The sequence below is a fragment of the Syzygium oleosum genome, unplaced genomic scaffold (assembly GCF_021117445.2).
Source record: "Syzygium oleosum isolate NSW1041296 unplaced genomic scaffold, Sole_v2.1 Sole_v2.25, whole genome shotgun sequence".
Lineage (NCBI taxonomy): Eukaryota > Viridiplantae > Streptophyta > Magnoliopsida > Myrtales > Myrtaceae > Syzygium > Syzygium oleosum.
In genome coordinates this window covers 5,565,037-5,581,180 of record NW_026607509.1, presented here as the reverse complement: position 1 = coordinate 5,581,180, position 16,144 = coordinate 5,565,037, and the positions used below count along the sequence as shown (strand labels likewise).

At 42.4% G+C, this 16,144-nt stretch overlaps 2 protein-coding genes across 4 annotated transcripts; both read right to left on the bottom strand.

Moving 5' to 3' along the window:
• Window positions 1–53: 53 nt before the first annotated feature.
• Window positions 54–5,413, bottom strand: LOC115687527 (pentatricopeptide repeat-containing protein At5g27270). Of its 3 annotated transcripts, none has more exons than XM_030613132.2 (8): window positions 4,834–5,413; window positions 3,156–4,563; window positions 2,491–2,799; window positions 2,117–2,221; window positions 1,952–2,039; window positions 1,721–1,842; window positions 1,364–1,428; window positions 54–1,062 (listed from the first exon to the last, which is right to left on the bottom strand). In XM_030613132.2, the coding sequence occupies exons 1-8, from the start codon at window positions 5,371–5,373 to the stop codon at window positions 505–507; spliced, it is 3,195 nt and encodes a 1,064-aa protein (XP_030468992.1). In that variant the 5' UTR covers window positions 5,374–5,413; the 3' UTR covers window positions 54–504. The 3 variants fall into 3 exon arrangements, with proteins under 3 accessions (XP_030468992.1, XP_030468993.1, XP_056158679.1); XM_030613133.2 differs by having other exon boundaries at window positions 3,156–4,579; window positions 4,834–4,965; XM_056302704.1 differs by having other exon boundaries at window positions 927–1,062; window positions 1,381–1,428.
• Window positions 5,414–7,603: 2,190 nt separating this feature from the next.
• Window positions 7,604–14,008, bottom strand: LOC115687590 (D-xylose-proton symporter-like 2). The gene is made up of 15 exons (XM_056302822.1): window positions 13,803–14,008; window positions 13,551–13,629; window positions 13,095–13,195; window positions 12,926–13,004; window positions 12,718–12,777; window positions 12,494–12,560; window positions 12,275–12,399; window positions 11,437–11,538; window positions 10,939–11,307; window positions 10,805–10,852; window positions 10,311–10,373; window positions 10,074–10,154; window positions 9,738–9,836; window positions 8,873–9,010; window positions 7,604–8,051 (listed from the first exon to the last, which is right to left on the bottom strand). Exons 2-15 carry the CDS (start codon window positions 13,593–13,595, stop codon window positions 7,920–7,922), a joined length of 1,509 nt encoding a protein of 502 aa, XP_056158797.1. The 5' UTR covers window positions 13,596–13,629; window positions 13,803–14,008; the 3' UTR covers window positions 7,604–7,919.
• Between the last annotated feature and the right edge of the window lie 2,136 nt (window positions 14,009–16,144).

Below are 16,144 nucleotides of genomic sequence, written 5' to 3'. Positions count from 1 at the left end.
TGCTTAATAATCACGAATATGAGAGAGAGAGAGAGAGAGAGAGAGGCGTAGCATAGAGTAATGTCGGTTTTTGTTAAAAAGGGTCGTCGATTGTCATGCTTTTCTTCTCTTACATTGAATGGAATTTCACATGGAAGGAAGGATGGGCAGAGGAAAACATCTCCTCAAGAAAGTGGAGAAAAAATGATGAATCGAGAAGCACAGCTCAACCCCTCCTCATTAGCATCTAGTATCATGCGGTACCCAAGTCCAATTCAGGTCTCGCCTCTTCGCCATTTATATAGGATAGCACGAGCATTGCAAATGTTCTCGGGCACTCGTTGCTCATCCTCCCGTTGTCGAGATTCCAGCTCGAGTGTTTTGAGTTAACTAGCCACTTCTCAAACGACGGATGATGAATCGATGGTCAGAATATCGTACATACCGCGATCATGGCCGGTTGCTGCCATCATTAGGCATGTCACCAAATATTTGCGCGCTCTCTCTCTCTCACACACCACAATCTCATACTTTTAACTGCGACCCCACTTTAAGGTCTTCCAAGAATGTGATCCCCTTGTTTTTCATTGTGTTCAAGGCAGCTTCCGCTTTTTCCGTCATTCCTGCAGACCGATAACAATGGATAGCTGCACTCCACATAAACCTGTTCGCTCCGACATGCTCCGGTATCTTTTCAAAAAGACCGATTGCTTTTTCGACACACCCACAGTCCAAATAACCCCTAAACATGGTGCGGTGACATGCAAGATCGGGGCTTGACCCAGTATTCTCCAGCATTTCTTCGTACACTCTTTCGGCTTCTCTAATCAGACCTGCCTTTGCAAATGCGGACACCAAATGGTTGTAATGAGCGCAAGAGCGGGAAATTCCTTCCCTCTGCATAGACTTCAGGGTTTCCTCTGCTTCAATGAACTTCGCACACCCTGCATAGGCTCGAATAACAGACAGGTACGTGAAAGAATCAGGTAAAACACAATCTCCCTGCATGGCCTGGAAGTGTTCCTCTGCTTCTTCATACCATCCAGCAGATGCACATGAGTTTATCAAGGCATTGTAGCTAACCTGCATTATGTAATGACGTGCCCAAGACGCTTGGTAAGAAACAAAGTATATATAGTATAGTAATGAAGATCGGCTGCTTCATATAAATTGAGCTGGCTTTTTAAATGTTCAGCACATAATTATCCTACTCACTTCAAAGAAAGAAAATGGAGCGGATAGGATGAATATTTCAATGCATTTGGAGCCAGGGATTCAACAAGAAGTCCCGTAATGATTTAATGGAGATAATCCTTGAAACAATCTACTTTGATGACTACAGAGTGTTAAAATCTCCTTAAATAAGAATAAATAGCATGCCCACCTTTCCTGGTTTAATACCTTCTTCCTTCATTTTGGCAAATAGCAGGGAAGCTTCTTGTCTTTCACCTGTAACAAGGAAGAATCAGCGGGTACTGCTCCCAACAAGTAGGCCAAGAAAAGTAATTGTTTAGCCAAAATATGTGGAGAACTAGATAGAATGGTATGCTTCATCGGTTGATTCATTTTGCAAAGCCATTGGATTTATCTGTAATGAAAACATATTTTTAGAGCAGCCAACAAGCTCTTGAGATTTTCCAAATTCATGATTCCATTGTCGTTCTGCGGCTTAATGGCAACACACACTTTTTGGAACTACTCAAGTACCAGTGGTTTGAAAAACAGGGCCCCAGATCCGTACCAGCCTTGCAGTAAAAGCCAATCAGATTCATATACGCCTTCTCATCCAGAGGCAAAGCCAAGCCACCTGCTGTGCCAAACATCTCTGCAGCCTTATTCAACTTGCCACCTCGTCCGTAAACACTGCAACATTCATAACAGTGATACACCACAACAGAACTCTCCAACAGCCTTACTGTAGTATTTCTTAAATAGTTAATTAGCAGAAGAATCGCCCATCATCAAGCCTTACCTGATCATGGTGTTAAAGGTTCGAATTGATGGAGCAACCCCGAGAGAAAGCATTTGCTCATATATTCTTTCTGCAAAGTTCAGTTTTCCTGCGAAAAAAAGGCTCAGTTAATACCTAATGGTTTAACTGTGAGCCTTTCTATGCGTACATCTCAGAAGACAGTACCAGCTTCGAGCATCGCCTTGATAAATGTATTGAACAATACAGTATCAAGTTCCAAACTCTCCTGCAAACTCTTTCGAACTATATCCTCTGCTTCTTGGTGCTTTCCTGGAAACAACTCTTTCATACTCATCAACAGTGGAGCAAACAGACACTAAAAGAAAAGAACTCAGCACAAACACCCTAATTTCTTATTATATTGTGATTGAAGCCCTACAAGAAGTTTCAATAATTCACATTAGAATCCACATAGCTTATCGAAGTCGGGAGTAATGTCAGTTAATTCCTAATTATCAATCTATATAGAATCCATATTCTACCCTTAGATGACCCTTAAGAATGGTGACATGGTAAGTCAACTTCATGAAAAAACATACCACCATTAGTCAAAGCATTCACAATGATGCTGATTGTAACAGGACCAAGATCGTGGCCTTTCTCAGTTGCTTTTCTGTATAGCGAATATGCATCCTCTGGTCTCCCAGATTTGCCATATGCATCAATCATACACTTAAATACTACTTTCCCAGACAAAGGAGAATCCGCTTTCAAAAATATAGCTTCAGCCTTGTCCAGCTCTTCTCCTTTTGCGTACCAGCTAATCAAAGAAGCAACTGCTTCATCCTCTGCTCTACAACCAAGCCTTATCAAGTGATTGTTTAGAGCTTCTGCTTTAGAAATGTCACCTGCAACAGATATCAGGAAACGCAAACTCAGTTTAAGTAAGCAACCACAAACCAAAATAGTCTAACCTCAAAAGTCACAGGGTAAAGAAGCATACTCTCCCATCAAACAGCAAATCGCCATTCTCAGGTCAGAGGCACACAAACTAGGAGGCACCGCATGTGCACCATTAATTTAAATGCAAGGTTTTGCATACATTTAATTGCCTTGATTTGTAAGAAAGCAACACCAGCGAAGATGCTAAATGATAGCTAGGCTAAGAAACAATGATGTGCTACTCAAACTAACTAAACTGAATTCATATCAGCACATGTAAAGCTTCAAGGATGAAGAATAATGCATTGATATCATGACTTGCCTTCTCTTACAAATTTTCCAATGAGTTTACTGGCTATTGACAGCCCATCAGCAGTTTCAAGCAACAGCTTCAAAATGTACTCCGTGTTCCTTGAACTACCATCAGCCAAGTACAGAGTAAGCATCAGCCCAAGAGCCATAGAGTCAAAAGGATCAGGAACCACAATACTTTTCTCATATTTTTCCTGTCCTTTAAATTCTCCATGAATGATCCTGTAAAATGTCTGCACAAATTTATTATCTGCAAAAGATCCAACTCCCCCTATTTCTTGAGCAAACTGCTCAGTCTCGCTTATCATTCCATTTTTGCAATAGAATCTAATAATGGTCTTGAAAAGTTCCTCGTCACATTTGACTAGGTCTTCTCTTATCTGGAAAGTGAACTCCTTGGCCTTTTCTGTCTGGTTCAAATTTATATACAAATTGAGCATGTCATTGAAAGAACCTGTATCAGGTAATCCAGTTTTCGATAAAGATAGAAAGGCACATTCTGCAGAATCTAAATCTCGTCTTTTGACATGACATTGCAGGAAGACAATGTAGGCATATCTGGAGAACCGAATCTCCTTATTCTTCATCAGTTCAATGACATTCAGAGCTTTCTCAGCATTTCCCGAACTAAGATGGACCTGCGCCATAGCTAAATACGTTTTCTCATCCGTAAGTAGGCCCAGATGCTCAATCTCTTTAAATGTGTTCTCAGCATCCTCATAGAGTCCAAGTTTGCCATATATTCTAATGAGCAACCCATAGATGACTTCATCAGGAGCAACTTTATACCTTCCCATTTCCGAGAAAAGAGCAAGTGCCTTGGAGTAGTCTCCTTTTCTATAACACAAAGTGAGAAGTGAAGCACGAGTATAATTACTTGGGATGATTTTCAGAGATCTCATGTCTTCATAAAGACTGATTGCTTCATCCCAACTCCCATTTTTGGTACAAAAGTTTATGAGCAGGCTATAGGTTACTTCCTCAGGGAGAAAACCAGCATTCTTCATCTTATAAAAAGTTTGCAAAGCTTCATCACCGCAACTTTCTTTGATGAGAGAACTGATTACGACTGTATAAGTGAAACCGTTTGGAGCCACCCTTTTATACACCATTTTCCTCCACAAGTCTACGACGTTTTGATGGAGTGACTTCTTCTGCAGAGAGGACAGCATAAAGTTGAAAACTGCAGCAGAAGGCATGACTCCCCTCTCCTCCACGGCAGAATAAAATGACAGCATAGCATTGTGGCGCCCCCATCGTGCATAAGTACATAGCAAAGTGCCGCAAGCAACTTCATCAGGTTCACAACCTGCTTCAAGCATCTCCAGGAAGGTCTGCTCAGCGAGTTTGATCTTCCCGACTTGTCCATACATGCGCAAAACGATGGTGTAGACGATCACGCTGGGACGGTAAGTGAACTGCTCAAACACAAGTCTATCACTAGACGGCATTAATTTTCTGTCTTTTGAGGTACTAGCATGAAACTAACGAAATTCAAGCATCGAAAGAATGTCCATATTACAGAAACCAAACAACAAGTTCACTTTGGCGTGGAAATGACTTGAGTGTGTTGGGTAAGGGTGTATGAGACGATATTCACTGAAAGAACACATGAACATCTAAAACACGCATCGGAAGTGAAAAACATGTAAAGAGTAAGAGAAGACTGGACAGTGGAAAAGACCCACCTGAAGCTTCATCCAAGCAAAGAAGTCCCTGACCTGTCTCCAACCCTTCTGCTCCTTCAAGACCACGCACATCTCCCTAAAACTCAGCTTGCCCACGAACCCGCTCATCACCATCCTCATGTCGTACTCCCCATCTCGCTTCTCCGACAAGGCCCGGACCGTCTTGACGGCGGCGACGACGTGCTTGCCGTAGAGGTGACCGTTCCGGTCGTCGTGCAAGTACCGAACCATCTGCTCCGGGGTTCGCTTGATCCACTTGGGCGTCTGGGCGCGGGAGCCCTGGTTCCGGCGAAGGGCGCTGAGGTAGCGAGCCTTGGCTTTGATGATGCGACGGGCGTTGTCGTCGGAGAGGGGGTTCTTGGGGTTCTTGGATATGGGTTTGGGCTTGTTGAGGCCGTCGCTGAGGGACCAGGGGTCGGGGCTGATGGAGGAGCGAAGGGTGCTTGGTTTGGAGGACTTGGAGGACTTGGGGGTTGCCGGAAGCAGAGGAAGGAGGCAAGCGCCGGTGCCGGAGAAGAAGCTCGACCTCGCCCACTCCATTCATCCACTTCTCATTCGCCTCCCACCGGTGGTGAAGCAAAGCAACTGAACAATGCTTAAAAAAATAGGGAAAATCTTAATTTGGTACCTAAAAGGGGTCATTTTAAAAAAAAGAGATATAAAATGGACAAAATATCAAATAAGGGTTTGAAGTGCATAATTAATCTCAAATAGAAATTCGAAGTGCCTAAATAGTCTTAATTAAGGGTCTGGGTTCGCCGGCCGGTCAAATGCTCACGGGCCAGCGAGCACGTCACTGTTCCGGCAGGGCAATTTCGTCTTTTTTTTTTCTCTTTTCCTTTTCCTCTTCTTCTTTTTTTCTCTTTTCCCTCCGCCAGCCATAGCCGGGGCTGGCGGAGGCCGCCCGACACCGGCGAGGGCAACCCTCGCCCTCGCCAGATCCGACGAGGGGAACCCTCACCCTCGCCGGATCTAGCGAGGGTCGCCCTCGCCCGCCCAGCCCAAGCGAGGGCGGCCCTCGCTGGCGTCTAGCGACCCTTGCCCGACCCTCGCCCGACGCCGGCAAGGGCGGCCTCTGCCTCCGCCGGCCCCCGGCTATGGCCGGCGGAGGGAAAAGAGAAAAAAAGAAGAAGAAAAAAAGGAAAAGAGAAAAAAAAAAAAAAAAAAAAGACGAAATTTCCTCGTCGGAACAATGACGTGCTCGCTGGCCGGTGATCATTTGACCAGCCGGCGAACCCAGGACCTTAATTGAGACTAATTGGGTACTTCAGGCCCCTATTTGAGACTGATTGGGCACTTCATGCCCTTATTTGACACTTTGGACCTCTTTTTGAGAAAATGACTCTACTTTGGGTACCAAATTGAAATTTTCCCTAAAAAATGTGTTATTATCAAACATTATAAAAATGGGTGTTTTAGTCGTAACAAGAGTGAAAAAAGCGCCACCCTTTATTTATTAATAAATAAAATGCTAAAAATCTGAAAAAATCTCTACACGTTGAAATTAGGCAACGTGAATTGAATTCACGATTTCGTGAAAGACAATTGACTCATTTATTATTAGACCTGCAACTCGATTATGAAAGGTAAAATCAATAATCAGTGCCTCTTTATAAATTGCAATTTACTTTCGATATATCTCTATATAGCTTTTTACATAATTTAATATTTTTTCTCGTAATTTAAGTAAGGGATAAATGCCTCGGAAGTCCTAAAACGAGTCATGAAAGTGCAATTGAATCCTAAAACTTATCAAAAGTACAATCAAATTCTAAAACTTATCAAACTAGTGCAATAAAAAAAATTATTAACTCCACCTGACTTGAATAATGGAAAATGCTTACGTGAATTTTTTTATTATTTTATCTTTCTTATGTGACGATAACGTGACTAAAATATGAAATATAAGGCTAAAACCACGTCGTTTTGCTCCAAATTTAATTTTTTTCAACTAAATTGTATATAAATTAAATTCAAAAATAAACTAAATTAAAAGAAAGGCGAGAAGTTGCAGCCCTAGCTTGATTTTTCCTTTTTTAAAAAATAAACTTATTTTTAATATAATTTAAATAAAATTTGTATTAAAAATCAAATTTAGATCAAAAACGACATCGATTTAACCATGTCGTCACAAGGTATGATGGAGAAAATAATAAAAATAAGCCGCGACAGCATTTTTCGTTAACCAAATTGAATATAGTTAACAGAATGCCTCAATTGCATCAATTTGACAAGTTTTTGAACTCGATTGCACTTTTTGTAAACTTAAGAACTCAATTGCACTTTCGTGACAAAGTTCAAGACTTGCAATGTACTAGCTGTTTTGAAAAATCCATTTAAATGGCCGAGGCATGCTAGAATTGTCCCATGTTCTAACAAATGAATGCATGCAATAATCTAAAAAGAGAAGAAATGGTGAACCGAAGATCCAGCGAGAACTTAAATCAACAATACGGTACCATGATTCCAAAAGTTCCAAAAGAGCATGCACGTGTGCTAGTTAACCCAATACAATTTACATCACGGCGAAGAAACAATTTGCCCTTTTGAGCCAGATTTTGGGAGAAATGACAGAAGCGTCGTCTACTATCATCATTGAACTTCTGCTCCACATCAGACCTTGATGTAGTAGTTAGTACCTTTGCCGCAACAACCAACAGTATTGAGTTAAATTACTGGATTTCATTACACTTATGCTGCTACAGTAGGCAGCTATTGTGAGCAAAAGATTTGGTATCTGCAGATGGACAAACGCAAAACAATCTCCAAAGACCAGAAAGCCGAATGAAAAATATCATGCTGTACGCGGTCCGCACAGTGCGTGCAAAACTTGGCCTTATTTCGTACTCAATCACACAATGACCCCGAAAGGTCTATCACAATCTACTCTTGAAACGGGAACTGTGACTAATACCAGCTTAACATCGACTGTGCATCCTGAAAAAGTGCAGACGGACATTATAATGATCAAAAGAAGAAAAGAAATTTCCCGAAATATGCAGCCACTTTCGGGTCTCCCTCTAGCGCTCCTTGCACACACAATATCTGGTAGGAACACTTAGATAGACAGATCATCCAGAAAAATTCTACAAGCATTTTGCCTCGATTTCCTCAAGAGTGAGCCCCTTTGTCTCCGGCACGATGAAGAATATGAACACTAGGGCCGCCACAGTTATCACTCCAAATCCGTAGAACAAGATTCCAGATCCCAGCAAATCCTGCGATACAAGTCTCAATTCAATACCAGCAACAATCTCCACATAACTTCAAACGGGAGAAAGGAAGCAGTAGATCGCCTTCGTAACTATAGGAATTTTTTTTTTGGTCGGAACGAAACTACAGGAAGTTAAAGGAGCACAAAATATTTAAACAAAATAAAAGAAGCTGACAAAAAGAAAAGGGAAAATTTCAAATATTATTTACAAATTTAACCCTCATATCAATTTGCATCTTCACCTTTTGAAACCTACACTTGGCTCCGTATGTTTTTGCACTAAATTTCAAGTTGCATCTCCCACTGTTTACTTATTTACTAAACTGCCCAAGCTTGGAACAGAGCTTGCTGTAGCCCACAAGCTCCGTTCAAAGCTCGGGCCCGCAAGGTAGAGGGATGGGAGGTCAGCCGGCAGGGCTTTTGGTGGTCGGTATCGGGTGGTGGCACACACGGGTGGTGGCTGTTGTGTGTTTGGGTTGGTGAGAAATTGGAAGCTAGGGGTTTTCCTTGGCCTTTTTTCGAGAGGCATAAATTGGTCTTTTGAGCTTATAGATTATATGTGAGATGCAAAAGGCAAATTACGAAATGTGACGATGCAAATCGATATGGGGGCTAAACTTGGAGATGGTATTTGATATTTTCCCAAAAATAAATTCTACCTGAAAAGCACTTATCAGAAAAATAACAGAACAGAGGAGTCATCATTAGCACCCATTTTTTTAGAATCATGTCCAGGAGTCAGCTCCATCGCATATGCCAAAAGTGGTATAAACCAAGATGGATAAGTGATGCACACGGAAAGCAGAAGCTGGAAAGCATACGCACCACTAAAGGAGAAAATGCAAAAGTCACCAATGCATTTGCACCAAAATTCACGAGCACAGCAATGCTGAGTCCTCGCCCTCTTAGGCGTAAAGGGAAAATCTCCGAAATCAATAGCCAACCAATAGGTCCAAAAGATACCTGCAAAACAATTTGATCCTTTTCTCAGCTTACAACGAATATGCGAGAACATGAAAACTAACCAAGAGGTCATGCTCAAACTACACTCTCCAAGACATGGGAAAAGAGTTCGGATATCCCGTGTTCTCCGCAAACAGGTTGGCAAAATCACATAAACAGTAACAAAATTAACAAATGAAATATGCCAGATACTGTGAACAACTTAAACCAAGGGCAAGACATCTCAGCTCATTGCCTCTCATGGAGACAAGTAATGAGGATCGTCTTACTTATTTTCATGAGGAGTCATCCAGAATTTTGGATTCTAGCCATCACTGGAAACTGCAGTATGTTTGGCTGGATGCTACATTCATGTCTGCAGCATCTTACTGCTGCAAACTTCTCTCATGGACACTAAAGCTTAGAATAGATATCTCGAGTCATTACATCATACACATGGTGAAATGCTGCCAATTGCACCTCTTAGTACTTGAAGAAGAAATGGAATCCAGTTTATATTTTCTTCCTATAGGTCCAGGATCTAAGCAACATGGATCTTGTTCAGAAATCACAGAACGAAACAAATGGCCATCACAATATATAAACTCCATTTGCATGGAGATTGTAGGAGAGACAAATTGGACAGTCAAGAAGTGGGCCTGTTGTAACATGATATCACACGCTTCATCCATTAACCTACTTGATGGAGAAAATACTTCATATAAAAGGACAAGTCTCGTCAGGATACCTGATAACAACCAACATATAACAGCAAACCAACAACAGCAGCGGCCGGTACATCATCCAGGAAAAGGTAGTATGATCCAAGAAGGAATAAAGAGACAAACTGTTGCAGAAACCAATTAAGTAGAAATATGTCATGAAATTTATGGTTGTCTGTAAGAAACTCAAAGTTGAGTATGAGTTAAGCAGGCTGGGAGAAGAAAGTTCAAATGCAACCTAATTTAAAGTAGAACTCAGCCTGAAGAAGAAAGCTATTTAAAATATTTGAAAGTCAACTATTCTCCTATGGTCGGCACATCACCAGAAAGCCATGCCCACTGGAGGAAGAACAGTGTCTTACCATCCCTGAAACGCCCCCAAGCAGTAAGGGCCTCCTTCCGACTCTATCAACAACAAGAACAGCTACGCCCGTCATTATGAGCTACAATCACGAAACACCGTACCAACAGTCAAACACAAGAGAGACATGCGGTCCTTCACTTAAAAAGGACTTCCATTTCATCAAACTAGAGTCCTGAGGGTATGCTACTTATGCCAAACTATCGCTTCCTACATTCAAGGGGGGAAAGGGAAATACCTTCAAGAGTCCTAAAAGAATGGACACCCGTGTTGCATCGGATGCAGCAGAGAACCCTGCACTCTATTATACCATATCAAGTCAAGTTATGAAGCTAGTGCATTTTTCTTCAAGAACAAATTAAATGTGAAATATAAGTCAACGCTTAGGTTCCCCTATGTTCAACGAACAAGGGCCTGCTTTGAGAGAGTTCTATTTCCAGCAAAGGACTCCTCTGGTCCGACAGTTGTGGCTTTTGAATGTCCTTTCCTTGTACTTCAGGCATGGCAAGACCAAATATATGATAAAATTCACTCTGGAATTAAGTAATAACTCCTGAATTTTTTATAACACGGATATTGAAGTTTTCCACTTTGAAGCCAGAAAACGGGCTGAAGCAGCTCTAATGTCCATCTTCCCGACTTAATTTGATTCTTACTTTAGTAAACTAAGACTTACGGAGTCGGAAATACTTCAAACCCGCAGGACTGGCAGCATATTGGAGGAAAACATACCTGAAGGATTGACGCCGCGTAATAAAGTACACTAGGTTGCCCTGTAATCTGAACCAAAAGATGACAAGTTTGAGCAACAATATTATGTATATGCTTATATCACATTAGGGATGAAGGCCAAATTAATATGACACCTGCTGAAGCAAGACCACTCCAGCACCAATAATAAGAGCTTTCGAGCATTTCCCCCGGAATATTTCACTGAACAAAACTGGTTTTTCTTCTCCAACGTAGGCAAGCTCTGTCAGGACCTCATTAACTTGCTCTGGGGCAGAATCACCAATGACTGGGCCCCTAAGCCGGCGCAAACAATATATGGCATTATCTTTCAGTTCCTGCATGTTGCCTTTGCCCTGTATGGCACGCAGTAGTAGCCATCTAGGTGACGATGGCAGCCACCACATTCCTATTCCCATTACAACTGCCAAAGGCGTGCTAGCTCCATAAATGTACCGCCACCCGCCAACAGTATCAACTAAGAGGGAACCGATCCCATATCCTGCCTGCACAAAATTTAGACATTTGACTATAGTTGTACAGGACACTAGCCTTGTAATAAAAGAAGAAAGTTTGGATTCTGCCATTAACCACAAATCCAAGTCAGAGTCGTCAAGAAATTTTCGAGAACTTACAACCATCCCAAGAACAATAAAGAACTCCTTGAGAGATATAAGCTGACCACGTATCTGAGAGGGAGCTGTCTCAGCAATGTACATCGGAGCAGCGTGCATAGACTGAAAGCAAAAGGTTGAAGTTTAAGTATCTACGGAGTATATCTTCTAGATGTTTAGCACTAGGCATCAATAGCTGTTTCAGCATCCATAGAACAGATGGCCTTAGTCAAATAAGTAAAAACAATTGAGCAACCAAGATAGAAAGATGTTATAAGAGAAAATTGTAGGATATATCGAATCCAATAAATATATAAAGTAAAATTGTACAATAAAGTAACACAATATTTGCTATGTTCCATCTTCCCCGTCCCTACCCTCCTGCCACCCTCCATTTTCTGCGTTTGTGTTACCCAGGATGCAACTAAAAGAATAGCTAACTGCTAATTTCTTTTGGCGGAATATGCTAACAAATTAGGAAATGCATAGGTGAGATTACTTTGTTGCTTTGTAGAATGATGATATTTTTTCCTGTTACTAAGGAGTGTATTAGCGATGAGGATCATGTTGATACTTCTTCTGGCTATTTGGGCTGGCTAAATAACAGGCAGGGTAGGGATCTTTAAACATGTCTCTTCCATGAGCATCCAGATTACCTAAGCCCAATGACTGACTTGCCACCAGTTTTGGCCCCGGCTTCCCACTTAGGGTGGGTTAAAACGGGTCCTCACTGGGGTGAATCATTTTGACTGGAAAAATATCAAAGAATGCGTGATTGGAACCAAGACAGGAGAACAGGTCTGCAAAAGTCAAAGCAGACAGCACCCGTGTCTAACGATACGCAGCAAAAATTTGTTACCAGTCCAATTCCTACACCGAACACAAAGCGCCCAACCACCATAACAGCCAAATCCGGCGCTAATGCTGTTACAAGAGCTCCAACGAAATACAGGACTGAAGCCAGAATAAGTTCCCTTCTTCTCCCTGGAATACAAATGCACCATCCAAATTTCAAGCCCAAGAACAGAAGAAGAAAAGTTTAAATTTAGAGTGAAACGTTTATGGGGAATGATACTACCTAAAAAGTCGGCAATATTAAAGGCCACGACAGAGCCAATCAAAGCCCCGTATAGAGAGCCACTAGTCTGCAAAGGAATATTCATGAGGCACGGTTTACAAATTAAAGAACCATCGATGAGGTTGAGAAATGAAAAGTTAAATTAAAGTACAGAGAAGCAGCAAAAAATGAATTTCCTGCCAATTGGTGCAAACTTGAACCGTGAAAGTTGGCTAGAAACTTACGATGAGACCAATCTGTACAGAAGACAAGTCATACCATGAAACCCCGCTCAATGTGGCTGACTGCAACACAGAAAACCGATGTCAATTATAAATGGGAAAGAAACATTAGAGTCAAGTCAACATCACTGAGTGGTGCAGCCCTGATGCTTGCTTTTGCCAATAAACACCTTACTGAAAGATATGGGTGCTAACAAAAGAAAGATGATACCTCGATAGAAATGGTTGCACAAGAAGTGCCACCGATATCATAGCCATACAGCAGTCCTCCAAGAGCAGGGAATAGAAATCTACAAGTAACCAGACGCAACATTGTCAATGCAGCTTTTACAGTATAGAATAATGATGGGGGCAATCTATTAGAGATTGCGAGCACTCACGGCAGAACTGCAGCAGCCACAGAGTAGTTTTCTGGAATCCCGTGACTGCCATTGATCAGAGGCTCCTGATCATCGCCAATCTCGCCCGACGACTTCCCCACCTAACAAATAGAGAGGATCCACCACTATCAGCTACTGACATAAGATCAACCGAGTATTTACCCGCCCAAAAAAAAAAAAAAAAATCATCAAGGGCAAGCAAACCGATGTTCACGCTCGGCATAAAATTAAACCTCAAGAGGCAATTTCATTTGACTGGGTCTAAGATAAAGGAGAGAGAATTCCAGGGAAAGGGGAAAAGGAAAAAGGACAAGAGAGAGCTGCAAGTATGCCCTGATACGAAAACAAGCGACAGCAGAAGAGGCGTATCCACATCAACAGCGAGATGGGGAAACCAGAGAGAAATGAAGAAGCCACAGGGGAAGAAGGTAAAAGCGGGAGATAAAGAGGAAGGACCTTTCCGAGAGAGGATAGAGTGTGGCGCTCAGGATCAGACTCCATGCTTGCAACTGGTCCGGAGCAGAGGAAAGGAAACCTATCGCCAGACCACAGCGATGTTGGAGAGAATCAGAACAGAGAGAGAGGTTGGTTGGGATTTTTATGGGGACTAAATTGGAGAGGAAGGAGGAGATGTTGGTTGGAGTGCTGGGGGTTCGAATTCAATCCCCCCCCACCCCCCGCCCTGGAATGGACGTTAGACGAGCTGACCGGTAAAGCCGAAGTTCCTCGCGCCTCCACCGCCCTCCAAACCCTCTTTCTCCTTCTTCTCCTTCTTCTCCGTTGACAAGAACACGACAAAATTGATCATGGGACTCGACTCTTCGGAGACATCCGATAAAAAAGACGATGGACTCCAATCGAACTTCACGCGGGCACGTGCGATGTCCGTACACGGACCCCAAATCGCTAATCCCGGATTAGAGAGAGATATTTTCTTCTCACCGCAACAGAAAGATTGAAGTTCAAGGAACATTGTCGTGCGCGTGACGGTGGAGATGACGTATGTTGCCCCGTTTGATTCAATTTTACAAATGAAACTTGAGAAAATGTAAATATCTTTGGATTAAAATTTTTTTGGGAAAATGTAAATGGCGTTTGGTAAAAAATCATTTATGAAATTACTTTGGCTCATGTAATGTTTGGCAAATTTTTTTTATAAAGGACTTTGGGAATTTTCTTTTATTAAAAAAAAACTTACCCTACTCTTCGCCGGAGTCGGCGAAGGCCTACAGCCGCCGACGAGCTAGGTCTGGCGCCGGCGACCGTCGCCCGAGGCCAGGCGACCCTCGGCGAGTTAGTCAATAATGAAGACCAACCCCCAATAATAGATCTTGGATCAATAATGAAATTGTCTTGCATGAGCCAACAATTGTAACCTCTAGAAAATGATTCACGCCCAAGGAAGAAGCTATGGACTAGAGGACAACCAACTTCTTTTGGAAGTTACTTAATAATTGAGATATAGTACCAATAATGGACAACTTCTGAGAAAGTTGTCAATGATAAAGCTTGACAAAAAAAACCCCAATAATAAAGATAGGAATCTGGTGAAAGATTTCAGCAATTGAGTCTTGAAAACTAAGGCTACCATTCACGCTCAACTTAAAGGCTCACGACCAAAGGAAGGTAAAGAAAGAGAGAGAGAGAGAGAGAAATCATAATGATTTACTCAGGCCTTAAATGAATTAGTAGGGCCTAATGACCCTAAGGTAGAGACTTGGAGGCCAAGTTGGAGATAAATAGCCTCAATTAAAGGCTTGCATAAGAAGTTTAATTATGGCCAAAGACTTTTAAGGTCTCATCATAATGAAGCTTAAACTTTAGGGCCTTTCATTAATGGATTTCGGCCTTAGCTCATTAGGACTATGAGTGGATCATATTATAAATAGGCTCGGGTCCCCCTTAGTCTCATTTTTCCTCACAACATCACCATCCACGCCTACCCCCACCAACCGATTCTCTCTTGTTCACGCCACCTTCCTCTTGCTCACGCCAATCACCACTTCATTCTCACGTCACCATTTGGTCCTCACAAAATCTCACTTTGTCAAGTAGAGTAAGTACATTCCCTAATCTCGGAATAGGATGACTCAATACATTATTAGCTAATGTTTAATCTTGAACCATGCTTGGACTTTATTTAATGCGGATTTTGTTTGTATGGTTGTCTATATAAGCAAAGCATGAGTCTAGACACGTCTCGTGCATGAGAAAGGGCACGTATGCCTTGTACGCACGCCATGGTGCATGAACCGAATGAATGTTGTGCGTTTGTTGATACGTCCATAATGGAAATACCATGTTTTATGTTTACTTGGCAATTGCATTACATCACGAGTGATGTTTGGACGGTGAGCACATCTTTGCTCTTGATCTGCCGTCGATACCCAGGGTGGCAAGGTTGAATACATGTCTAATGACGATTGATTCCTCCTAATCTGAAAGTAGTGAATTTACTTATTAAGTCAACGACTCATTCCCCGTTGTTTTTTCCTCTGACCCATAGGATGGCGACCGCTACAATCCGGTTTGGAACCCCTGTGGAGATGATTGTAGATGTGATCGATGTGGCCGGAGGGAGAGCATATCGTAAGGTCATTTCCTAAGTCATGGTTAATGAAGGCCTTGAACAAAATGTTCCGCATGTGTTCGAAGCCTGGTATGAGTGGACCGAGGATGGCGGATTGATCGGATCCCTTCGTGGGTTTAATGGCCCGTTCGGCGATGCTCATGGCCCGGCACCCGGGACTGCCGCGGACGGGGCCTAGTTGGCCAACCAGACTTGGGAATGACCGAGTGTTTTTGGGAAAATGAACTTTTTGGAGGAACTTTTTTGAAGAATAATTAGTAGCGAGATTAGGTGTAACCCAACCTTTGTTATAGCTGCTTCCGCTTGTCCGTAATTGCAAGATAAAAATTTAACGGGACGTCACAAGTATGCCACGGGTCACGGTCTTGGCCGTGGCCGGGACGTGACAGCCATCACCTGGGTCGTGTGACCTCGCCGGCCCAATCTGGTGTCGGTCATCCTCGCGCAAAAGATGAACAGT

Coding starts and splice junctions, on each gene's coding strand:
- LOC115687527 (XM_030613132.2), bottom strand. CDS start 5,373: ATGGAGTGGGCGAGGTCGAGCTTCTTCTCCGGCACCGGCGCTTGCCTC. Junction 2,222..2,490: donor GAATGCTTTGACTAATGGTG/GTATGTTTTTTC, acceptor AGTTGTTTCCAG/GAAAGCACCAAGAAGCAGAG. Junction 2,040..2,116: donor CAAGGCGATGCTCGAAGCTG/GTACTGTCTTCT, acceptor TTTTTTTCGCAG/GAAAACTGAACTTTGCAGAA.
- LOC115687590 (XM_056302822.1), bottom strand. CDS start 13,595: ATGGAGTCTGATCCTGAGCGCCACACTCTATCCTCTCTCGGAAAG. Junction 10,374..10,804: donor ACGCGGCGTCAATCCTTCAG/GTATGTTTTCCT, acceptor ATGGTATAATAG/AGTGCAGGGTTCTCTGCTGC. Junction 9,837..10,073: donor TTGGGGGCGTTTCAGGGATG/GTAAGACACTGT, acceptor TTTCTGCAACAG/TTTGTCTCTTTATTCCTTCT.